The 27040-nt window shown below is 38.1% G+C and overlaps 1 protein-coding gene and 1 long non-coding RNA gene across 2 annotated transcripts in view; both read right to left on the minus strand.

The window, feature by feature from the left end:
* Positions 1-8462: 8462 nt before the first annotated feature.
* LOC120540665 overlaps positions 8463-27040 on the minus strand; it is a 64139-nt gene continuing 45561 nt past the window's right edge. The window contains exons 4-5 of the long non-coding RNA XR_005635836.1: positions 10346-10451; positions 8463-8537 (exon numbers count right to left, since the gene is read on the minus strand). This is a non-coding gene — a long non-coding RNA (uncharacterized LOC120540665). The remainder of the gene's footprint in view (positions 8538-10345; positions 10452-27040) is intronic.
* On the minus strand, positions 24183-26828 carry cldn5a (claudin 5a). Its single transcript, XM_039771603.1, has one exon. The coding sequence runs from the start codon at positions 26605-26607 to the stop codon at positions 25963-25965; it is 645 nt and encodes a 214-aa protein (XP_039627537.1). The 5' UTR covers positions 26608-26828; the 3' UTR covers positions 24183-25962.

Genomic DNA, 27040 nt, shown 5'->3' on the forward strand with positions numbered 1-27040 from the left:
ATAGGCCCTTAATTTGATTCCAGTACAAAGAACTAGAAAGGTGGACCATACATCTGTGTAGGGAGTCAAAAGAATTTGTTTTTATACCTTCCTGTTCAATTACAGTAAATCTATACCACTCAGTCAAGATTTTCCTTTAGCGGAGCCTTCTTCCACTTGCTGCCCCTGTGGAATGAGTCAAAATTGTAGTTTACAGTCTGCTAGTGTTAAAATTTAATTTCCTGTAGCTTTCAAGCAAGTATGAGATAAAGAGTGCCTGTAGATTAAGTCTTGCTGAGTCCGGGTTTTATTTTTCCTCCCTTACATTGGATCAGTAGTGGGAACTGAGATATCCTACCTTTTCCCTCCTCAGCTGGCTCCTTTATCATTTTTTTGGCAGTATGCTAGTGTAGCAGTGGATTTAATATGCCTTATGTCTACTCAACTCAATTTTATTGTTATTCATTCATATAAATAGAATATGATTGAACATAATTTCGTTCCTTACAGACCCTGGTGCATAGGCAAAACAACATATACTGTACATTTAACATACACTATAACATTACCAAAACCAAAGCAACAATAAAACATAAGAAGACAAAGATGCAGGATTATAAAGCTTGAACAATGCTCAAAATACATATTAATGTGTAGAGTGCAAAGTGACAGTACATAATTTGGGGAATGTTATAGGGATATTGACCTGGCTGTGCTGCTTTTAATGATGCAGTATCTTCTACCTGATGGCAGGAGGTCAAACATTGTGTGGGACGGGTGAGAGATGACTTTCATAATAGCGTAGACTCTATACAGACAGTGTGTTTGAATAATGTTCTAGATTGAAGAGAGGGAGACCCCTATGATCCTCTCTGTATTCCTCACTTCATGCTGCAGAGTCTTGCGCTCATGGGCTTTGCTGTTCCCAAACTACCCACTTATACAGGTTGTCAGAACGTCCTCCACAGTTCCTCTGTAGAATATGGTAAGAATAACTGTCTCTAGCCCTCCTTAAATATTATAATCTTGCTCAGCCCAACAAAATAAACTACAGGTTCATTTCCCAGAGATAACTGGTATGTGTTCATAACCGATGCTTTAGGATCATGCATTCTTGTGCAAAGCATGGTGGAAACGTAGCTTTCTTGTATTATGTTCTTGTTCCCATCCTAAGAAATGTAACTGTTATTGCTGGGAAAACAAAACTTAGAATGCACAATATTGCATTGTAGTGATACATAAAGATACCTTTTTGTCATCTTTTTTACCATTAGTAAAAACTAGCCATTTCATAGTTTCTGCAATTTTCGAGCTGTTAGCCTTGATTTGTTTGTGAACCGTATTTTCCGCTTACCACATTCACCATTATGGTAATGTCCATCTTCAGTGATGGTAGCAATTTTTTGGGGTTATTTTCATGACTACAGGGAAAACAAGGTTTTGGCCAATTGGACTGATTTTGATAAATGTGTTTTCCAAGTCCTTTGGGTGTAGACAGAAATCTTGTTCTTGATTTTCCCTTGGAAAATCCCACAATGGTGGGAAGTTCAGTTTTTGCTCACAGGGTGCATGACCGCAGTTTGGATAAGACATCAGTAAAACCTGAAGCAGCTGCGGATGTTTATAACAAACGTATGTGGGACTTGGCCTGCTTCGCTATTGATGTAGACAGCAATCAAAGCTGATGTTAGTTGTACCAGCCTCCAGTCTTGATGATGTCCCCACTGAAAAGAGCCTAATAAGTGGAACAGTTTAGTTTGGGAAGATGTGTGCAGCATAACAAAACAAATTTGTGAATGACAAATGCTAAACTTTATCCTGAACTCCGCAATGTACTTTATCTGTGAGGCACAAATGCTCTTAAAAAGTAAAATAATATTTTCTGGATGGGTTTTTGTTTTAATTGAGTGATCTATTATGTGCACATCACTTAGACTTGTTGACTACTTTAAAAGAGTTCTTCATGACCATAACATTTAACATTTTTCAGAGAGGTTTTATGGTCATCATCATCTCTGGTTTACTAGGCGTTTTCCAGGTTTTGCCTAGGTTAGCCAGTTTCCCCTAAATCTTTTTTACTTCACTCTCCGCTTTCCTGAACATCCTTTAGGGTAAGACTCATTATTCTTATCTTATTCTTATATTTTTCAGGCGTCCTCTGAGCCTTATCCCTCCACCTCCATTATGATCCATCACTTCTCCCAAACACTTGTTGTATCTGCATCTCTTAATTCAGCAATTGTCTTCCTGTCGGTCTGTAACCCTCCACACCTTCATCTGATTATTCTTATCTCTGTGCTCTCCAGCTTCGCTTCATGTTCCGCTTTTGTCAGTCACATCTCACTCCCATACAGCACACTACTCCTCACATGACTTTAATAAACTTTACTCATCAATGCCAGAGACACTCCTTTAGTCAGAATGGGGGGACAGCTCCTTTGGAATTTCTTTTTAATGCACCTCTCACCCCGGCTATCACTACTGTGTCTGTAGCATCGTCTGAACTCAATGTATCACCTAAGTCAGTGATTCCCAACCCTGGGGTTCGCGTGCTTTATAAAAGGTGTTCGCGAAAAAAATATTGTAATGATTTTAAATCCCAAACGTAAAAAAATATAATGAAATATTAAATGTAGGCAAATATATTCACAGTACTATTACTAATACAATAATAAAAATGGGTCAAAAAATCAAGCAAATGTCAAACTCATGAATATTATTACCTCAGAAGATTCCGTAAAATTGTCGAGTCGCTTACAGGTAACAATCCGTAACGCGATGAGAAACTAATTTGAAGGGGTTTACAAGTAGAAAAAGGTTGAGAATCGCTGACCTTAAATAGCTTAGTTGCCAATATGTAAATTTACACACACTGCATGAGTATTCTGCACCCTCCTGACATATTTCTGCAAAGGACAAGAATAAGCAAAACAGATGAAATATTGAAATGGCCAACTCCCAATCCAGAGCTCCTGAGCAACCCTACAATAAAACAAGGAGGAAGCCAAGCAAATCTCATATGTAAAGCATAAATAATACAGGTGCCTTGCTCTCTTTTCTCATGTACCAGATTGGATTGACTGGGATTATGCCTAACTATATAAACTCAAAACGTTTTACAGTTATTGACTTCTGTCCTTCATTTTATATTTTCCTGGCTTTATGTCAAAGTAACAAGGGCTCTAAAGTATGTAGCCAGCAATAAGGGGTTTTTTTTCCCCTAAAGACAAATTCAGCTTCACAACCTCCTCTACATTCATAAGAAATGACAACTGGACATTTCTTTTTGCTTTTCAGTTTTTCTTTATGCTTTAGATGTCAGGTGCTTTCATGGGAAAGACGAAGATTCCTCTGGTGCACTACTGGGTTGTTTTTGTCTGTTCTCTGTCCGGCCTTAACTTGCTGCTGCTGTCAAAAGCAGCTTGTAATGTTGGCAACTGTCACTAATTGACTGTTGTGCTGTCAGAGGTCTATGGCCTTCAGATCCAAGCTCTGTAGTCTTTTATATTAAACAATAGCAGAGGCCTCTTAGACCTGTCATGGGCAATGGAAGGAAAGAGGAGTTCAAAGCAGAATAGGACACGCCACTTAGAAAGCAGGAGGAAGGCTCTGGCTGCATATGGAAATCAGTCGTCGCGTCTTGTTTTGTTGGGATTTAGAAACCTCCTATTAGTAAAAGCTGTTGTCTGACATACTTTACTATAGAGAGTTCTAAATGTTACATTATTTAGACATGAAGGTATGCAGGTTAACCTAATTATAGTCATTTATTTATTTATTTAAATGTTTATAAGGAGTTTAAACACTCAGCTGAATCAAGGGGGAGTATATCAAAGGGAGCGCAGGAGGGGGTGTCAGGAGAGGTTAAGGGAAATCTGTGTCCGCAACCATTTCGAGGTTGATAACTCAGGAAGAGAAATAACTATACCTTGACTCTGACCACCTCCCTTCATTCTGCCACAACCACCACATTGAAAAACTCCCTTTTTTACACTGTTTACCAGTGTTCAAACCAATGAACTTTTGTGCTTGCATCAAAGTGTAACATTTCTAACTAGTGGTATGCTAAAGCATCTTTCTCCATTGCCTTTGCAGCAATGAAGGTGGTGTATCCAATTTAGGTCTCCCAACTGTTTGATCTCTGACCGCTGTGTTTTTTTTTTGTTTTTTTGTATAATATTTTTGCTTGTAAATTAAGAGGCTGTAAACTTTTGTACAGTTATTTATCAACTTGTAGTGGGTGGCAAGGTTAGTGCAGCTGCCTCACAGCTTACCGAGGACCGGTTTTTAATTCACAGCCATTCTCTGTCTTCATTTTCTATTTTCCAAAGTGAATTCATGGGTTTTTGGTATTTGTGATATTTGGTACATTGTATTAATCCCCCAACATTCCAAATTTGTGTATGTTGGACTGATTGGTGCCTATTCATTACACCATTGTATGTGGTATGTGTGATGGACTGGCAAAGCCACATTTAAGAATGGTAGGGATTCATGCTCTAGGATGTCTGGTTATCCACTGGATCCCAACAGTCAAATGGATGGATGAAATCTGGGGGGGTGACTGATAGCTTAAAATCAAGCACAAAATGTTTAGGTACAGACAGTGAGCTTGGCCATCTTTCATTAAAGAGCTTTCATTTAGCATATTTATGACAAATAGTCACACCAGTACTTTTCAAACTGTTCCAACACAAACACGAGTAAGAAATCTGAAGACTTAGGTTGAAACCCATGTGTTTAATCTATCTGTTATCTAGATTTGGACCTGGATTTGACACCTAGGTTATCTTTCTCTATTTCCCAGGCATGGGGTGAGAAATCCAGAGGCAAAATTGATCTTATGAACATTCACCAATCGGTTCCAGGCCTCAGGTCCTACTCATGGTAATAGGGCTTTATCAGGTTTGGCTCTGTGCTATAGACCTGAAACCTCTGATGTCCTGTAACTCTCGTTCTTAAAGTTGTTTTACCCATCAATGAAAGCCCTTGGTTGGAGCCTCCCCACTCCCTCAACTAAACCTCTTAGACCAAAAATATTTTAAAAAATTGTTAACATTAATTTAGACCTATACTCTTATTTATTTAAGTACAAAGCAATTTACAGTAAATGATTATGCAAGTGTGGACATGAAATGCAGTAAGCTAATGTACCTCCTATCCAATGTATTACCAATACAATACAGTTAAAGAACAGGGTAACATACACAAAAGTAGCCCCTCTTAGTGTCAATGTCATTAAGAGTTTTCATAATTTGTGTTCCAGTGTACATGTCATGTCTTTTCTCCTACAAACGCACAGATAACAGAGCTAAAAAATGTTCACTGGGGCTTCCTGCTAGCTTCATCTGACTAGGCTTCCTGCTGCTGCTACTTTCTTTAGCACAATTCTATGTAAGTTACAGATAAAGTGGATCTTGTAGTTCTGTAGAAATCTGATATTCAGATATTCTCATCTGTCTTCAAAGGGGGAATGTGTTTGAATTCAGTAATCCTCCACTGTATAATTACTTTTCTGAAATACATTTTGTAGCTTCTTATTTTATTTTTGGTTACCACTAACAAAAAGGTGCCACACTTACTACTTAATTCTTAAAAAAAAAAACATTTATTATACCAAAATATATGAATTGAAAAGTGTGTGACACAATAGAGCTATGAGTTGAGTTGAGCCTTGAGTATTCTCAGTCCCCTTATCACCTGAATTGGTCCTTAGACTGGCCAAACATAAGGTATATGCACAGATACACAAGTAGCTTGAGTGCTGGGCTTTACTAAATGTCCACTTATATTCAGTGGACCACAAGGTGTTTCTGTGGGCTTTAATTACTGTGATGTCCTGCCTGAGCAGCAACTCCTGCTGAACGTAATGCCTTTCTTCTGTGTTGCTCATTGGAATGTGCAATGATTTAATAAGACAGTCACAGCACGCCTGCAGACAATCAGAGACACTTGCCACTGAGCCGGAATGAGCAGGTCTGGAGGCCCAGGCCTCCAGCCGTTGCATAGGAATGTATTTCTGAGGGTCCCACGGAGTTGCTGAGGTTTGCCTGCATCAGAAGAGATCAGGACGTACACGATGAAGGTGTCTGCGCGGCTTTTCAGAAGATTAGCGCAAAAGAATATCATCATTCTTTATCAGAAGAATGTGTGCACTTGGTCACTCCAGAGGGGGTCTGTGTGCTAAAAATGCTTAACAAAATGCCATTTAAATATATACGTTTTGGGTAAAACTCTGAATAAAGTTTTATCTATTTGATTTGTTTTTTGCTTTTCAAAACAATTTATAGCTATTTGTTGGCATATATGCTTGTGAACTAGCTACTGCACATTAGGAAGACTGGCATTGCCATTATTAGCCTCTAAATGAGCATAGTAATTTCAGACAGAGTCTCACAGATCTTTCTTAAATTATACATCAGCACTGCTTGTGCTGTCATTTTATTCAACTCTTTTTAACACGGCAAGTAAAACATATATAAATGTTCACTGCAAAGTGCTGTCAGGGTAGCAGTTATATTACAGCTGCATTTCCCCTTTATACTTTTCTTTAGCATGATTTGCATGTATATCCAGAAAGGGTTTCTACTTTGCATCCAATTTTTGCCAGGATAGGTTATGGCCGATGTGATCCTGACCTGGAGTAAGTGGGTCTGAGAATGTTATATTTCTAAATATTAAACAGTATGCTTGTATACAGTATGATCTGGACTACAAATTGTACATGCTAATGATCAGCAATGTTTGACACTTCATCTTTCTCCAGCCTTGGACTTGTACCAGCCCTGGACTTCCCTTCAGCCTGGCCTATAGTACTTGCTTTCTTTTCTGCCACTGTCTAAATGTCTCCGTACTCATCCTCATCCTGTCAGTTGACTGCACTTTCATTGAGATCTCATGTCCTTGGGCTCTTTTAATTTCCTCAGCTATGTGTTTGTGATAATCGGGAGCTCCTTGCCCTTGCTTGCTATTGTTTAAATATGGGAAGTTTTTTTTTTGGTCATGGGAATTTAAGACTTGTGACTATGATGACAGGAGAACAGCTCTCCATCTTTCCTGTCAGCAGTCTATCTAAAATACTTCCATGGGATGTTTAAGTACATGAGCAGAGTTGTGCATTTACAAGCATCATTTTAAAGAATCATTTTAATATTTGGTCTGGATTAAACAAGGACAAAACCCTGTATGTTAGCAAACTGCTGAGAAGAGAATGTGACAGTTGGATACACTTTGTTTTAATTATAAATATTGAAGTTCAAATAACAGAAAGCACTTTATCTAAAGTGATTCAAACAATGCACTTGGAATGGCATTCAGGTGCACCTCTGGAATACTTTCATAAACAGACAAGAGGGTTGGGGGTGGAGTTTTAGAGTGTAAAAGATGAAATTCTGTGTTGGGTGAAATCCTGAAAGCCATGATCTATAGTTGTAAACACAACCACAGGAAAAAAAAAACTGTAATCCTGTTAGTCTAGTGTATCCTGGGAGAGCAACTGTAGAATGCTTGGCCGAATGGGGCTCTTACATATTTATTGATGCTTCTCTGATTAATTTTATATATCTCTAATTTTTTCTTTTCCGTGTAATTGTAAAACATGCATACTTGTTGGGGCACTCTAATGCCTAGTGAAAGACTCTGTTCTCTTCTTTAACTATTTAGCTGTTGAGCAGTTGTTATACCCTCTCATAATACACTGCACATTCAAAAGGCTTCTCAGATTGTGCTGGTAAGAAGTAGGTAAAAATGTCAACAAGAACAGTAAATTCAGCCAAGCATTGTTCATCATTTCCTATTCACCTAATTGTTTCTGAATATTGTTGAGGTTTAAAGGTCCTCCAGCTGTCTGGTTTCAGATTGAGTGGTTAACAGGCTTGGGTACTGAGCGTAACCTCATTTAATTGCTGTAGTCATATGAGAGAAGAAAATGAGGGGGAAGGAGACCACAAGACTTGGGCAGCACCTGGGGGCTTTCCTGCCCAGTTACACTTAGACTGACACCAAGCTTAAATACAGTGGAATTAATCCTATTGGAAGCATAAGAGTCCAGAATGGAAGCATATTTCTAGGCAAGATCACTGTTCAGCTTTCAGGTCCCAGTTTTTTGGGCTGTGATGGGAAGGGAAAAGTGGGTGGGTGGTAGTGCCACAATCAAATTGCTCCACAGTATAGCCTTTAACTTGGTCCCCATGATATGTGCACCAGGCCCAAAAAACACAGAAGACATATGTTTGATAAAACATAGAAAAAGATACAAGATGTAAAGGATAGCAGATAATTTGTGTATTTGCTTGCTTCTTCCACTTTTTTAAGTCAAGAAAATCTGTGACCCTTGGCCTCTGCCATTGCCACCTTACTATCCCTTAAAAGGATGAAGCCTGACATAAAGAACTCTATGTAAACACAAATACAGTACATATGTGCAATATATACTATAAGCAGTAGCTTTTCTGAATATTTTCTGATCAGAGTGATTTACTTACTTTTAAACTTTTCCCCACAAAGTAGAATTCTTGGCATCTTAGGATAATTCAGTATTTTCTTATTTTTCCATCCAGCTGCTCCAGGCAAAAAGGAGAACATCAGAGAAATTACAATTAGAAGTACAGTATGTATTTATTTATTTCATTTTTCATGTAAGATGCCCCCCACTTATCTTCCATCTTGATCATTCTCTTAGCTGCTCCCTTACTTCCAATGTTCTTTTGAAGTTACTGTTTTTGCACAGATAGATCCCATAGTTAGCACTAGCTTTAGTTTTCTTCTGTAGGAGTGTACACCTTGTAGAGTTTATCATTAGTATAATACGCCTAGGTCCAGAAAACATGGTCCTCAATTTCTAACCCAATGATTATGAATACTAATAACAGTTGTCATTTGTCAGTAATGGCTATAGCACACACCAGCAAGTATCCATGTTTTCCATAGTTAATTGGTGTGCAGTCAGACAAGCGGAGATCCTATACAGGCAAAAGGCTTTATAAAATGCCTAGATAAGTATTTAATATAATATACAGAATCAATAAAGCTGACAGCAACCTGTATGGTATATAGCTTTTAAGAATGCTTGGCTGCTTTAACCTAATGTGCATTTTCTCCCGCAAGTGATATGAAGAGCTAATGCTCTCTGTTGTTTTAAGAATTTCACAGTCAGTAATGGCAGGCCTTTAATATGATAGAAAAGAATGACTTTCCCACAATAGAGGCTTTATCTAACCAACATGAGGGGATACATCCTTACAGAAGGATGGCACTTTATGTAAGACAAAAGATATATTTCTTAGTTTAGAAAATATATTTGTAGATGGGATGCAGTAACTGAAAATTATTAGAAATATATTTAACTGTTTTCCAAGTACTTTCCGTTGAAGCTCAATGCATTATATTATTTGAAATCCAATTGTGTTTAATTTTTTGAAGATGCTGAACACAACTTTTTCTGTCTCATTTCCTGGTTCAAATTGCAGTTTTTGGATAAAGCAAGTCAGCCATCCTCTATGTGGATTTAAATAATATTTTTTCATTTCCTGCTTATCTTATCTTTTCCTCCATGGTTCATCAGGCCTGTAACACCAAGAGCTTTCTTCCGCACCAAAACTATTCTTAGACCAGTCATGGCCGCTTCTTCCAATGATTCAGCTAGGAACTGTTCTGTGACCTTTAACTCCTCCTCCTCAAAACAAATATGGAGACTCAAATGATTTACGCAATAACTGAGGTGGAGCATGTAATTATGGTGGATAAGCAGTAAAACAACAGGTTATTTATTTATTCATTTATTTATTTAAAATCATTACACCTCGAAGTAAAGAAAGTCGCCTGTTTTTATGTCCATATAATGCATTATATTGTCAGTTCTCATGTCTTTAATCAACAGCTTACATTTACACTTTCTGGGAAGAGCCAAGCAAAATGACACCTTTTATTGGCTAACTTTCTGGGAAAAATACACTTAGGGGAGGGCTTCAGCAAATATGACAGCCTCAGAGTTGCAGTTAAAAATTAAAAGCCCACTTGAGCAGGGGAACTTCCGTTTTAGCTGATCTTGGTAAAACATTGCTTCCAGGCTTCAAGGCCCGAAATCCATGGCCAATTTTTGTACATGAAGATGTGAAAAGGAGAGGTGCAAGGCTCGGAGTAATTTCTTACCATTGACAAAGAAGTTCTGGCATATCTGACTTAAGTATGAATCATAAGCCAGTTAATGCTATTATCTAAACAGGGTAAGATAAGAAATATCAAAGAGATGGTCTTCCAAGTAGGAATAACCCTGTTTATTTGCCATTGGCAGCTTTGGTGGTTTAAAAAAAAAAAAAAAACAGTTTTAAGTAATCTTGGCAAATGGTGACAATGTAGTTATTCTTACATTAGATGATGCTGGCTTCTTGTTTATGTCTTCTTTTTATATGGTTTCACCTGGAAGAGATGGAGCTGGAGTTGACATCATTGTTGTTTGGTGATACTCTCTTCTACTGTAAGTACGGAAATGGAAAATAAGGCAGTAACTATGCAACACTCTTTCTCCTCCTCCGTACCCCGATAAGTATCCATAAGAGATTCACAAGACTCCCATGTGTGACAGCAATTATTGCAGTAATCCTTTAGAACAATCAATTCGCTGGTCATGTTATGTGTTGTACAGTTACATTTTGAGATTTTTTAAAACATGTTTGTCAAGAAATGTAAAATTTTATTAAAAATAAAATCAAAAAACAATTAACAGTAAATAAATAATACATTTGATTTCTGTGATACACATGGAGAAATGGAACCAACTGAATTTGTGGTTATCAGGCAAATACAACCAAATGAACTTAGAAACATGGATGAGAATTAAATTAATGTAAAATGTACTATTTGCAACAAAGGGAGCAGCAAAAGTTTCTATGATTAACAGTATGGCTTCACAGCTCCTGGGATCAGTTCCCTGCCCCAGTCACTGTATGGTATGTGTGGTGTTTATGTGCTCATAGCCTGTCCATATGGGTTTCTTTCCACATAACAATAACATGCTGGCTGAGTTAACCAACAACTGTTAATTAGCCCAGCAGACATGCATCCTATTCTGATTCATTTTTCATTTTGCATCCAGTCTTGCCATGATTAAATCTGCTTCCCTGTGGTCTTATAACAGAGAAAAGAAGTTTAGAAAATTGATACATTTACAATAACAACCATTGCTTGCAATTTTTTTGTAATTTCTTTGAAACAGCACTACTGAATGCAACTTTTACTATTTTGTTTGTTTGATTTAGGATGTATATTTTTGAGAAAAAACATGTTACCCATTGGCAAATATGTGAACTACTGTCCAAACATGCACTTGTTCATTTATTCATCTATGATGGATGATGTTTAAATATGTACAATATATGTGCTGACATTTGAGGCTTAATCCACATACAGAATGATCAATATATACATAGTCTTTCCCTGTTCACTGAGTTATGTTTTCATGTATTTATTAGCATTTGATTGCCTTTGTTAGTTCATGTTCTCTTATTCATACATTTACTTGTTTATTCAATGTTCATGTTGTCTGATTTATTCTTATATGCTGTAACGGAAGGCTAGAAACTTTTCCCAGCTGGGAGGCCGTCATAATGGAAGGACCAGGGGAGCTGATCTACACAGGGCACTGCCTCCCCCAGAGTGCTAGATGGCAGCCCCCCTGGATGGGGGAGGCACCTTGGATCCCCACATAGCTCCATGTGAGCTGGAGTTTGGCACAGCCCTGCGGAGTTCCGTGGGAGCCACCAGGGAAGCTGTAGAGCCCTACATTTGCTTTCCACCACACCAGGGAGTACTTCCAGATAATTCCGATGAGCCACCTGAAGTACTCCCATGTGCAGCATAAAAAGGACCACCTCACTTTTCTCGAGGAGCCAGAGTCAGAAGGAAGAGGGACAAAGCTTGCCAGAGGAGGAGTGGAGGTAGAAGGACAGAAAGGATAGAAGATGAAGTACTGTGTGCTGATATTGAGCTGTAGACTGTGCTTTTATATGGTACTGTGCAGATGGGAGACCTGGGAACCGTTTCCCATGGTAAAATAAAACCATGTGTTATGCTGGACTTGTGCTTTGCATTTGTTGTGCTGGGTTAGGGGAAATGGTGCACCCGCTGGTGTGCACAATGGTCATATTCATTTAACTGTGCATGCTATACCTGATGTCAAACCCTTGTTCACCCAGTGTCTTTCTTTCATTTACCTGGCTGTGCCATAACTAATCAATCAAATGTTCCATTCTTATTCATATTCCATACTCCATTCATGTCCAAATATACAGTATATTATATTACTAGCCATGGTACCTGTCAAAGAGAGGAATAATTAAAAAAAAATATTTGCTATGCCTTGACCTATGTGTACCTTCAGCACCTTGACTCTACATTTGTGTATGTGAATGTGTCTTAACCGGTGCTCCCTATCATGAGCATGTGTCTGTAAAGCCTACTTCTCACACTATGTCATTATTTTTCAAGGTTCCTTTCTCACCTCCTGTTTGCTTTTACAAAGGTGCCATGCCTCATACACTTTTACTTATACTCGTGCGTCTCTCACACTGTCACTTGCTCTTTTAATGCCTCTCCAAAGCCAAACTGACCAATCAAATAGTTCAGAAGTACTACAGACACTGCCTTTACTGTTTTATTATATAGTAGATAAACTTGCAATTATTTTTAAAATATGCACATGCTACCATCCAATCAGCTAAAAAAAACAGATATTTAATAAGCACAATATTGGTGAGTCCAATGTTTTTTCTTCGTTTTCTAATATTTGTGATGCCAACAGATGTCTAAAAAGCCAGCAGCATTGTCTAAATGCCAGCCATCTAAAATGCCAACAGTAGATGTTTCTTCAATACACACAGTATCTTTCACAACAATAATTATGTTGCTGAGAAGAGCACATTAATCACATCAGTTAATATTGCATACTGTCCCTCGGTGATGATTTTTTCTACACTACCATTTTATGTGTTCTGTGTCTGTGATTTTCAAATGCTGAAGCACTGAGCATCCAGCTCTCTTTCTGGTACTTGAGGAATAGATTTTGTGGAAACAATGGCAGGTTTCCCCTTAACCAACACTTAAAGAAGTTAACATGCACATATACCTGTACAGCAGGCCAACAATCCTGCACAGTTTTGTGGCGTGAGAATGCATATCAAACAGACATTCTGCTCTTTGCATTTTAATACATCCACATCATTCTTAGTTGACCTTAGAGTTGAGCATCAAAGCTTGAGGCTTCATGAATCTAGCTGACCTGCACTTCCATATCCCCACAGCCACCATCTTCTGGAAATCATTTGTCTGATTATTTCAGTTAAACAATCTTAGAGTTTTTAACTTTGAGATACAGGACTGATCAGCCAGACTATCACATGTTTTATGTGACATCTGATTTACAATGTTGCTGGGAGGTAATCTCATTTTTGCTTTTAATTACATGTAAGACAGTCTTTCAAAAGTGTCAAGCTTTATTAATTAATTGTAAAGTTTTAAACATAGTGGTCATAAACTAGGGGAGGCATACTTGTTTCCTTTGTTGTGTTTTTTTATGCAGGACTTTTAATGAAATGTTTTTAGAACCCAAGGTGGGAGACTTTGTTCACATGCCTAAAGACTGGAAGGCATAGCAAAAACAGTCTGATCTGGCTTTTGTTGGGGTATGTTTTATATTTATCATCATATTTTAGAGGAACACATCATAGACATGAACTGCAAACCCCTTTACCCCCTCACAGAAGAAAGCTAGCAGACTTCAGGTGGATTTCCTGGGAATTATATGAATGAAGACAAGACAAAACTACTCATACCAGGTCAGGGTCTCCTAGGATTATTTTTATTATGTTTTTATTAAAAAAATCTGCTGCTGAAGTATGTCAAAACAAAGGGGAATGTTGTGATAATGCACGCAGGAATCTTGGATGGTTTGTCTGCAGTTACTGAAATGATTGTTTTTTTCCAGCCTTCGGACATAATTGTATTTCATGCATCATCTAGCTTTTGCATGGTAGAGACTTGACCTAAGCCAAACCAGAGACAGGCGAAATAAAATTCTTGTCCAGAAAGAGTCAGCAGGTTAAAAAAAAATGAAATATTTTAGGCGCCACTAATTTCAAGTCAGAGAGCAGCAAGGACAGTTAGTGAAATATTTTTTTGTACGAGCCAAATTGCACATTTAACTACAACAGAAGTTTGAATTTTCTTACCTGCATAAGACGGTTGTGGTTTAAATTACACTACATTAATCAATGCTTTAATTAAGCCTCAGTATGAAAGATAAATTTGTTTTTAGGAAACTACAACAAACTTTATCTTTTTCACTTTACCAGTGCTTTAGCCCTTTAAACTTAACCCCATTGTTTTTGAAGCTACTGGCAGGACTAAACAATAATGCAAAATTTTAAAAAGCAGCATAGAATCTTTCATTTACTCATTCCTGTAATTGAAGTATAATGTTTTGCCATGTTGCATACCCCTATACCATGCAGCAATGTTTTTTTTTCCCTTAAAGAATTAGCAACATCTAAATCCCCAACACACACACACCCAGCTTTCTTGAACATTCTGATTTGACAGACAGACTATTACCTACTAAATGAGAGGGTGTTTCAGCTTTCTAATGACACCACATTCCACTTTCTATATTTCAGGATTTTTTTTGTAAAGATGATTTTGAATCTTGCAACTATTGGAGCTGTATTTTGGTACACAATATAATTTCTTTAACAAGTATATATGTTCTGACATAGTAAGATTTGCTCTTCAAATTGATACATCGGGCATGTGTCTTAATACTGGATATGTATGGTAGTATGGATACTAATCTGAAAACAGTTAAACAGAGGAAAAGAGTCGTGTTTTTGTACTGCTTCAAAACTGTAAAACTAGATGTATTACTTGTAGATATTTCATACTTTTTTTGGGTGTTCCTGACACTTTTATAGTATTTGGAAACTTTATCTATCTATCTATCTATCTATCTATCTATCTATCTATCTATCTATCTATCTATCTATCTATCTATCTATCTATCTATCAATATGGTTAGAATCTCAGATTTCCTTTTCCTTCCTTTATTTGGCCAAGTTAACCTGCTATTGCCGTAAAACCATTAAAAGGTAGGTGAGCATACCTTGCAAACGATTATCATCTTATCCAGATTTGCACCCAGCTATATTAAACTTACTAAGTGGGTTATAATATGGATATCAAGTAAGTTCCTCAGTGTCTGAGGTGTCTCCTGGATTTCATTCCAGGCTAACTAGCAATATGTTCCTTTATTGAGCTGCTTACTTAATCAGGCCACTTGTTTCTCAATGACTTAGTTAAGCTAAGAAGCACTAGCATACTATGTCATATTAGCTGCTACTATGGATGTCACATGTCAGACAATGGCCGCATAGTGAGTAACAACCCCAATAACAGTGAAATAATACAATAGGTATATTAGCACGAGTACTGAAGTGACAGAATACAAATCAGTTTACACAAAGGAAACTTGTGAAGAGGGGCAGCACGGTGGAGCAGAGGTCGCTTCCCGGGTCCTCCCTGCGTGGAGTTTGCATGTTCTCCTCGTGTCTGCATTGGTTTCCTCCCACAGTCCAAAAACATGCAGGTTAGGTTCATTGGCAATCCTAGGTTGTCTCTAGTTTATGCTTGGTGTGTCTGTCTGTCCTGCAGTGGGCTGGCACCCTGCCCGGGGATTTGTTCCTGCCTTGCACCCTGTGTTGGCTGGGATTGGCTCCAGCAGACCCCTGTGACCCTGTGTTAGGATATAGCGGGTTGGATAATGGATGGATGGAACTTGTGAATACCTGCTAGTTTAGGCATAATGGTGCAGTTGTTAGTGCTGCTGTCTCATGTATCCAGCAGTCTGGGTTTGAATCTTGCAGCTAGTTGTTCCCTATGTGGAGTTTGCAGCGTCCCCATAAGGTTGTATAGGGCTTCCTCCCACATCCCTTAAGAAGCTAATACAGTACTGGATTAATTACAACAACAACAACAACAACATTTATTTATATAGCACATTTTCATACAAAAAAAAATGTAGCTCAAAGTGCTAGTCCCATCCAGGGTAGCTTCCTATCTTGCACCCAGTGCTGCAGCAGCATTCCAAAATGCATTAAGTGGTTTTTAGAAGGTTGTTATAACTTTAGGCGCAAAAGACTTAATTGAGAAAGGAATTTCATTAAAAGACACAATTTTACTTGTGAACAAAGCCCTCCTGAGGTAAAAACTATTATCCACAGACCTCTGAACCATAAACCTTTGGTTCAGCATGTTACAACAGGGCCTTCATTGCAGGACTTTATGAACATAACTGATTCTTGTTCTTACTGAACGCTAGCTGTGTTACCCAGCTTCACCTGTAAAACTCAAATCAGTGGGCCTCAATTAAAGTGTGATTAAGTAGTCAAATGTATCAGAAGTACTATGTAACTAAGTACTTTTCTGTTTAATATATCTGTATTTTTTCTTTACCAGGGGCTAATAATATTAGTTCACTTAAGTAGCTTACTGTTGAACATGCTACATACAACTGTCAGTGATGTTGATATACAAAGTAGAACTCCATATTAAAGGACATAACCAAATTAGAGTATTCAGTAATGATACAAAAGTGATTTAAACTTTATTCATTCAGAGGTTAAAAATGGTAAAATCTCAACTTTTCATTAGCATCAAAGATTAACATTAGTACTGCTTTGGTAGACATTTATTCAAACCCACTGCATACTAACAAAAAAAAAAGTTACTAATTACTTGTATTCACTCAAAAGCAAAGTCCTATTCTCTTATCAAATTTGAAAAAACAGAATCTCCTTCAGCTAAAGGAAAACATTATGTTTCAATCTATTCAACTTTGGCTTGGCGCCATTGGTTAATTTTTGAAGTTTTATTTTTTAAATTTTATTTCCTCTTTTTTTAACTTCAAAAAAAAATTATGCTGTTAGTTGATTGGTATTACGAACTTAATGGTGATATGCAGGTAGACAGCATTGCTGACTTTTTCAATAATGCAAGGCTATGCATGGATTAAAAAAGCATGCAGGGTAATCAGTTTGTCTCACAAGTAACACACCCCCAGTTTGATGAAGCCATCAATTGCACTGCACAATATTTTTCCTCATTTCTGACTGTCCTCATTTCCCTTTGGTCTTCTAATTGGGCTGGATTCACAAAGGGGGAACCCCTCCCTCTTCAAATGCTGTCTTGGGGTCATCAAGGAACTTAAAGATAAAACTGGGCCCCAAAGCCACAATTGTTGACAAAGACAATGAAAATGTTATCCCAAAGTGACTAAGGGAAAAAAGCAGCATACTCAGCATTTATCGATGCTCTTATTTAAATTCCAGTGAGTGAAGATGAAATCGTCTGGAGCAGGGCACTGGCTGATGAGCAAATGCCAATGCGGAGATTATAATTCCCAAGGTTGCAGATAAAATTATTTCTTTGTGCGATTACTGCCAGTGCTGTTGACAAACAGTTGAGACTGTGCATTAGAATATCCCACTCGCTAGTGCATTATTAATGACAAATATCAACAAATAAAAAAAACACTTGTTGGATAATTTTCTTTTTTCTACAACATCACCAAATCTAATTAAAATTTATTGACACATTTTGAGATTTTGGAGTATATTATTTTTCTTTTGTACTTTTTTTCCTTAACACTGATTAATAAAAATATCCTTACTTGGCAGATGGCTTGTTCCCTCGATGTACCATCCTGTCAAATTTCAGCTTTTTAGCTAAACGAAAAATAGTGTTTTTGGTTGATGAGTGAGTGAATCAATCAGTCAATTTTGCATTATATATAGATAGATTCCATGCACCAAGGCACATAATGCTCAGATTGATTGATTGTTTGAAAAAAAAATAAAGCCAACTAAAAATCCTATACAAATGCATAAAAACTGTTCTTGTAATATCAGCTGTATATGAACATAAATGCTGATAGGGGAAGTAGAATCTGCGTTTTTGGAGATTCCTTACTTCCTATTCCTAGAGCCACAGGACCAATTAGCAGCATAGGTGATCTGCTTCAAAAAGCAATCTACTTACATTCACATCCTTAATGTCTGCTGATTTCCCTTTGAAAGAATATTTGATTTACTGCATGGTGACAGCATCTCTTCTCATAAAGAGTCACATTACAATTCCACTAATAACTTTGAATAGACAGTTTCTTGGATTGTGTTGGTTCTTTCCTTTCACATATTTTTGCTGTTTTGACCTACAGTTTTACTGCAAAAATTTTAACTTACAAAATGGTGGCTGGGCAAGATTTTTTTTTAAGAGAGCTACAGTATATGGTTGTAGCACTGAATATCATAAGCAATTTGAATATTAAAACCACTGAGAGCACATCTGGAAAACAGTGTGCAGTCCTGCTTAAGAAGATGTAACATCTCTTGAAGCTGACTAGAGAACAACAACCAAGTGCATCATGAGACTAAATGCAATGTTAGTCTAAAGCAAACTAAGCTATATGTCAACTAAATTCAAACATTCACAGTAAACAAAGGCAATGATAATGTTGATTTTTTTGATTAAATAGTACATCAATGAGGGCAAGTTAATGAAAGATTAAAGTCAAGAAGCACTTATTCGTGTCAAGGGACATGGGAATGTGGAATAAAGAGCAGAGTCATGTGGTTGATGCAGAACTCTTAGCAACTTTTAAATGGTACTATATGTAGACAATCAAACTAAACAGTCCTGATAGACTGAAAGACCCCCTCTCATTTGTCAAACTTTTAATGTTCTTAGGCTCTGTTCACATACTAATCAAAATAATAAATGTAGAAGATTATGACGGGAAGATAGGATTGTCCTGGTAAGGATCTTTTGAAAAAAGGCACTTTAAAATGAAACTATGCATATTTAGACATTTTAGCATTACCATTCTATACAGTAAAATAAGTTCATCAAATGGTAGGAGATAAGTAAAATTTATATGATACTATTTCAGTCAGTCAGTCAGTCATTTTCCAACCCGCTATATCCTAACACAGGGTCACGGGGGTCTGCTGGAGCCAATCCCAGCCAGCACAGGGCGCAAGGAACAAATCCCGGGCAGGGCGCCAGCCCACCGCAGGGCACGCGCACACACACCCACACACCAAGCACACACTAGGGGCAATTTAGGATCGCCAATGCACTTAACCTGCATTTCTTTGGATTGTGGGAGGAAACCCACGCAGACACGGGGAGAACATGCAAACTCCACACAGGGAGGACCAGGGAAGCGAACCCAGGTCTCCTTACTGCGAGGCAGCAGCGCTACCATTGCTAATACCTTTTCATTTTTTCCTTTTCTCTCCACAAGTCTCTATTGTTTAATGCTTCTTCAAAAGCTCCTGTTAAGATGACTGTACATACTTTGCTGTTCAGACTTCATGTCCTTCTGTTTGTGTCTTTTTGACCACAGGACAGTAAAGATTACCTGTTTGCCCCATCTGAGTAGATAGTGTGTAGACTTTAAAGAATAAATTATTTCCAAAACAGCATGTTTTATGTATATGTTTAACAACTGGAGCAAAAACAAGTTAATGGACACAATTCAAAACATGTGGTGTAAGGTTCACTTTCTTAGCAAACAGGGTAAACTGCCATTTAGCCATTCTGATCCAGGCAGCAGTTTAGCTGTCAGAGCGTTATGTCATACTGAAGCCCCCAACACTCCCAATTAGATGTGTTGCCCAGTGCTTCAGTTTTGAGAGAGTGCTATTATTTTACACTCCATTAAATACACCCACAGCCTTTTATTACATGACTTCTGATTTAAATTAGTATGCTATAGTTTAATCATAACAAGTAAAACGATCGAGTTCAGCTGAGGATTTTTTGTGGCAGAGATAAGGAAAAAAAGGTTGTTTTTCACAGAATAAAGAGAAAGGTTATATTATCCTGAAAAAAACGGGAAGGGAAAGCTTAAACATTACAGTCTAAGAAGGAGGCACTCAAACAGTTGAAAGCCCTTCTCCGTTGCCATGACGAGGATTTTTCAGTGATGTGGATGCATGGCATGCTACTCGACGCCTCACCAAAGACCCTGGGAAGGGGAGTTCTTCTGTCTAAAAATCCATTCATTATTATGAACCTAGTAAGGATTGTTGGAAATGAGGTGTCTAATTTTTCTGACTCATCCCCACGGAGAATTGGACTAGAGGAAATGTAATGGCCTGTCAGGAAAGAGTGTGGTGAGTCAAAGCAGACAGGACGGGCAAATTGCTCTGTGTTTGGATGGTGTGATGAGGGCCCGTAAAAATATTTCCTTCCTTAAGGAGGGTTAGCAAAGCCTCTTACATTTGCATCACAAAACTTTCTGCTAGGTTACTACCTTTTGAAAGACAGTTTGAACAAAAATAAAACATCTTTCACCTGAATTCAACCAAAGTGGCAGCAAACGGTATTTTAAACAAAAGGATCACTGCAGTGATTCCAAGTTCAAAATAAAACCACCCCTACCCCTGCTTTCCTTTCTTCCCTATAAATTCCCTTCTAAGGTATTGTTATTCTTGCAGACATGCAGTCACATTAAAATGTCTGAAAAAAAGGTTTGAAAAGGAAAAGGAAATAGACTCTGGAAACTTCCTGGTGTGAACGTGACTGCTTGGGTGGGAGACTTCCGTGATGCACCATCCCTGATTCAGCGTTTGTTAAGCATGGTAACCCCCTGCCCTCCTCCCACAGGGACTCATTCTTGTGATGTTTTCCTTATCAGCACAGCTTCTCCTGCTTTCCTTCACCACCCTTTCTTAACCCCATCTCCTTCTCCCCTGCAGCAAAATCATGTGTATGTGTATGCAAATTCCTTTCGACGACAATAACTTGCCAAATATGGGTGCTAAAATGTCTTTGAGCTACTGCCCAAAAGTGGCTGGAATGGGGATGCTACTTGGCTTGTTAAGAGTCTTATGATGATTCTCACTAAAGCTCTGTAAAAAGTAGATGTCAAAAAGTTGTGTTCATTATGAAGTTCATCATCTCAGATGAAACCCTGCACCTTGGTTCCAGCAGTTACACCCTAGCAGAACTATATCACTGTTGTGGGCTGATGCTTCCCAGTACTTCACAAGGGCTGCTTCTTCAGTTTTTAATCAAAGGCTGGACTGTAAATCTTGGTGTACTGAAACCTTTGTGCATCAGTCAAGTGTCCTACTTACTATAGTACAAAAGCTGACTTTTATGGATGCCAGTCTTTGAAAGAGATGGACTGGAAGCTTCAATGATACAGGGCCGAAGGTGGACTTTGACTGAGCCTAATAACATGCATTTTTAAAGCACTTTGGGATTTTTGTAGCCAAAATAAAGGTGCAGTTTATACTCAGTAAGTGTAGATGAAAATAATCATTGTAGGTTTTTCACACAGTGCTGAATTTCATGTGGGATAAATATATATATACAGTGCATCCGGAAAGTATTCACAGCGCATCACTTTCTCCACATTTTGTTATGTTACAGCCTTATTCCAAAATGGATTAAAATAATTTTTTTCCTCAGAATTCTACACATAACACCCCATAATGACAACGTGAAAAAAGTTTACTTGAGGTATTTGCTAATTTATTAAAAATAAAAAAATTGAGAAAGCACAAGTAATGCGCTGTGAATACTTTCTGGATGCACTGTATATATATATATATATATATATATATATATATATATATATATATATATATATATATATATACTAGACATTAAGCCCGTTACAATAACGGACGCTAGAACAGTAGTGCATAAACATTATTAGGAACAGTCTATATTAAATGGCAAGGGACCTTGACCTCATTCTGTTTGTTGTCTTCATTTTTTTGTCAAAAATATTTTTTGCAAGAAGCCTAAAGTAAAATAATAATAAAAATAAAATAGAAACGTATATGACAATACAGTAAGTATAATTAATATTGCCTTAGTGTAAAACTTTGTAACAATCTGTAATACACAATATCTGAAGAAGATATTTAGGAAAAAATTTCTATTTTTTTACCTCATGAAATGTTTCTATAAAATTTCATTATAGACAGCATTTCTTGTAAATAATCTGAGTTTGGCAGCAGTTTGCTTTGTTCAGGACCATCTACAACCTTGACAACAACATCTGGAAAACTTCTAACTCTTGATAATGCAACATGTAACTGACCGTGGCTGAATACAGGTTCTGGCAAGTAAATGACAACTTTTTCTAAGGTTTGCTCTTCTGAATCTTTCTCATTTAGCATTTTTCTGACGCTCATTTTCTTTTTCTTCTATCGATCCATTTGCTCCTATTTTTCTTTGTCTTTCATCCTTTCTTTTGTTGATGTTTACTTATTGAGCTGACTGTTCTTCTAGGAGATTTTGCTTTATATAGGATTTGATTGTTTGTGTCTTTTGTCCTCCTTGACATGTCGTTTTTGTTTTGGGTGGCATGTTGTTAGTAGATACGTCCGTAATATTTTCTCTTACAGTAATACTGGCTTGTATGTGGCTGTAATATGCGTCACTGTACTGTGTGCCTTTAATTTTCTCTCTTAGTAATACTGGTTTGTATTTCCGTAAAATTCCTGTAATTTTCTCTGACAATAATGCTGGCTTTGATATCCGTAATATGACTTAAATTTTCTGTCACAATAGTGGGCAATCAGCACAGTGTCCCCAGCAACTGATGTAATGTGTGGTGTGCAGCTGATAATAGTGCATGTGGCGTCTCCCTAGCAAATACTGTGCAGTTCCCCCAGCAAGTATTTTAATCTGTGGTGGCGTGGAGCTGATTATTGTATGTATGGCGTCTCCCCATCAACGGATTTTATGTGCGCGGTCGTGACTACCGAATCAGCACTCTCCCCAGCAATGATGTCCTTTATTTGCTTATCATGCATTGCCGCGGCTAGGCAATTCACTGTGTGCCCAGCTTCCAGTGTGTGTGAGTCCACGGTGCCGAGCGCATGGACGGGGCACGGTGTGATGTGCGGCGCGGCCCGCGCATGCGCACTTCACCAAAAGACACACACGGACAATGGACGCACACAGGGGTTTTATTAAAGAGGATATATATATATATATATAAAATTATAAATTCTTTTGTGCTATCATATTTAGACAGCAGTTAATTTAAATTATGAAAACAACAACAAAGACAATGGCACACCCACTCTTACTTGATTAAAATGTGTACAGCACATCTGTGAAATCCAATTTATTTTTATACTGCTCATATGGCACTGAAAGGTTCAGATATTAACAAAACACTCTCAACCCTGTTTAATCCAGTTCAGGAGAGCTGCGGCCCATCCTAGCATTACTGGGCACAACTCAGAACACAGTGGTGGACAGGGAGTCAGTCCATTGCAATGCCCTCTCACAAGCCCTGTTTAAGTTATCATTTTACCTAAAGTGTGCATCTTTGTGGATGTCAAAGGCAAACAGCCCAGACATGAAGGGATTGGGTATACTCTAGCTGGAGAAAACAGGATGCAGGATTTGAACACATTAGAAAATTAAAATAAAACATTATTCAATATTTAGATACCAATATGCACATATTTATGGTCAATGATTCCACGGTAGGTCTGAGATTCCTGCAATGGATGTATATAACTATGCATATAATATACTGTATACATATTATTTGCATGGTCTTGCAGTCTTTTGCTTCTCAACGCTCATAATGTTTGCAATGTGTTTCAGCAGTCACTCCTTATTGATATACCTATTTGTAGAAAACTCTGCATCCATTAACTTATGACATAGTGCATGGTTAAGTGAATATAACAGAAACACAAGTTCATTATACAATAATTTAAAGAATATATTATAGTGATTGTATATGGCTTTTCTGGGTCTAACATCTTGGATTCTGTCCACTTGAGCTTATACACAAATTTATGTATATAACTTTAGCTTATAAAGATTGTTGTGAAATGCAAATACACATATGCAGAAATTGTATGGTATTTCTAAATTAAATCAATAATGTATAAATTACTGGCCGATGGAAAACAAAATTATAATTATTTAAGTCAGTCTTATTATGAAGGACGTGTCTTTCTGCTTCTGGACAAATCAGTTCCAGACAAAGAAGCCTAAACTATAGACATATCAATCCAACTCACACTCTTTCTCACAAATACATACACATACATATGTACATACTTATTGTCTTCTCCCTAAATCTGACATTCATTGACAGAACGCTCATAAAGTGTATTTATAAACAAATTTAATATGGCACCAAAGGCAGCAACTTTTTTTTCTATGCACATAAAAAAATAACATTCATTGAAAGCCTATTAAAATGCTTATCTACAAAATATATGCTGTGACAGACATATAAATGAGGGGAAATATTTAATAAAATGCACACAGAAATCCCACAGTAAAATTAACAGCCTGATGATGTCCCATTTTTTGTTAATCCTTTTACAAGAGTATGCCGCTGCTGTTTAATAGTTAGTGTGGCCTACCTGATAAAGTGTTGGACAGCAAACCACACAACTGTTGTTCAGTCTTCCTGTGTGACTGAATGGCTTAACCTGCTATTGCCCACATTGTAGAAATGTGGAGATGAAGATAACATTAGTGAGCATATAAAGATGTTTACTGTTAAAAGGCACTATATAAGAGTACTTAGTTTTTGTGGAGTTTTGATAAGTATTGCTCTAAGAATTTAAATAAAAATACTGACTGAGGCCAGTGTACACGTATAAATCACACATACTTAGAGCTATATGTTAAAGCTCAAGTTCAAACAAACAACCTTATCGATGGTTCAATAACGCTGCTGGCACTCCCATTGTATGTAAGGCCATTTCTTAAATCTTCCACTTTTGTATTTTATAATTTTATTTATTTAATTTTCTATTTCATTTTAAATTCAATTCGATTTATTTTCTGTATCAGAACTAATTCATTCTGTCCATGAGATTAAAACTCCTGTAAACCCCACCTTAGCGTCCTAAGTGTAACACAGCGCACTGTGCAAGAAAACAATGCCATCCTCCAGCCTGATGCACCAAGCTAAAAAATGTATCGTTGTGAAAACAACTACAAAAATACAGCATCCATCTTGGGAAACGCACAAAAAAATCAGTAAAAAATAAATCATCAGTCATTTTCTGCGTGAAAGTATATAAGCAAAGAAGTGAAACGCAATGACATAACAGATACAATGTATGTCACTTCCTATATATACTTACACGACACACAATATCTAATATTGCGCACATATTCTACATTATACACTATGCGTATAAAAGTATAAGGTATAGGCTATATTTTTGCACAATGATATACAATTGATGGTGTTTAATTTTTCAGTTCGACATTCTCAGTCTCGTAGACTACTCTGCCCCGATTTCAATTTACAATTCATTAGACATCCGATACATGGTTACAAGTTCGTCAGTGCCGTCTTCAGGTAGCCGATTTGTCTCTTCCTCAACTCTTTTCAGGGAGTGATTTGCTTTCACTGAAGGCTGAATGTCCGCAGGGGTTTGTTCAATTCCAATAAAACAACATGAAGTGTTATCCGTTGGGTGTTGTTTTGCGCCCAAACGTAACTGTGCTATTTGCTAAAGTTATGCACATTTGCCTCAACGTTCCACTATTCGGTTTGAAATTTCTTATTGCCACTTGTGAGGGGTTTATGAATGAATGAAGAGCCCTTCTACTATGATTTGTGCGATACAGCCAATGTGAAGTCTCTCGGCTTATTTAAAAGACGTACTCTGAGAAAGCGGATTGACACTTTATGGAACAGTTCCGTGATCGGGAAAGGGCACAGAATTTCCAAAAACGCATGTTCTTTTTCTCTCTCACTCTTCTTTTCTAAGATAAATAGCCAAACAAAAGAAATGCATTCTACAAGTTGAGAAGTTGGATCCGCGACTTGCTTGTAATCGTTTCAAAGGGTCACGCTCATCATCACTCTGCTCTTAAAGGGTCTTCACCACCGCGCCTCCACTACTGTTGACAAACCGGTCACACGTAGTTTTTTTTGTCGTAGTCGCCGTTCTGTACAGTTCTCTTCGGGGCCGCATACTTGGCCGAAAAGCGAGCTTGTCTGTTTGGGCATGAACAGCAAAGGACGCAACCGCCAGCGACTAGCAAAGCGCTGGCCGCCCAGCCAATATAGATGGACGCCCCCATCTCCTCTTTCTGATGGTCAGAGACCAAAGGGTCATTGAACTCAGCGATGATAGAATTAGCCATCCAGCAGACGGGTACCAACACCAAGAGACCTGAGATGATGAAGATAGCACCTCCTGCGTTCACGATCCTCGCTTTGTTGCTTTCGTCTGGAACGCATTTGGTGCACTGCGCTCCGGCAACAGTAACTAGTAACCCCAAAGCACCTAGCACAGAGGACAGCACCGTCATCGCCCGCGCCACCTGGAGGTCCCGCTGTAGTCCCAACACAGAGTCATACGTCTTGCATTGCATCTGCCCTGTGCTTTGAACCACGCACGACATCCAGAGACCCTGCTGCAAGCTCTGACTGACCACGATGTTGGCGCTCAGGTACGCGTTCACCTTCCACATGGGTAGACCGCAGGCTAGCATCTCCAGGAGCCAGCCGAGGATAGACAGCACCATCCCGAGGATTTCCAAAGACGCAGATACCATTTTCCCACTTTGTGAGCCTCTCCGCGTGGTTTCTGAGTTCTTTGACTTCAATATGGCTGAGTGGAATCTGTCAGTAGCGCCCGAGTTTGCTCCTGCAGTAGTCTAGGACTCACTATAAGGCATCGTCGTCCGCCTCCCTCTGTGTGTCAGTCGCTCAGCCACCGTCTACGCGTATTTAACTTTCAGAATGCGCTTGCAGTCCAACTTTTAGAGGAAGGGGCAGAGCTACAGTGTATGAGCGTGTGTGTGTTGGGGAGTCTTCTTCTTTTCAAATCCATCCTCCAATGCAAAACAAGGCTGGCTGATTATAAGGACTAAGGAAAGCAAGGAATGGACAGAGTGGCAACATTTGAATAGCTGGCAGGCATTCGTCGCACGCACAATGAGCGCATAATCCTGAGTGTGCCATCCAGTACTAACGGACTCGCCCCAA

Source organism: Polypterus senegalus, chromosome 12, assembly GCF_016835505.1.
Source record: "Polypterus senegalus isolate Bchr_013 chromosome 12, ASM1683550v1, whole genome shotgun sequence".
Classification (NCBI taxonomy): Eukaryota; Metazoa; Chordata; class Cladistia; order Polypteriformes; family Polypteridae; genus Polypterus; species Polypterus senegalus.

Coding starts and splice junctions, on each gene's coding strand:
- cldn5a (XM_039771603.1), bottom strand. CDS start 26,607: ATGGTATCTGCGTCTTTGGAAATCCTCGGGATGGTGCTGTCTATCCTC.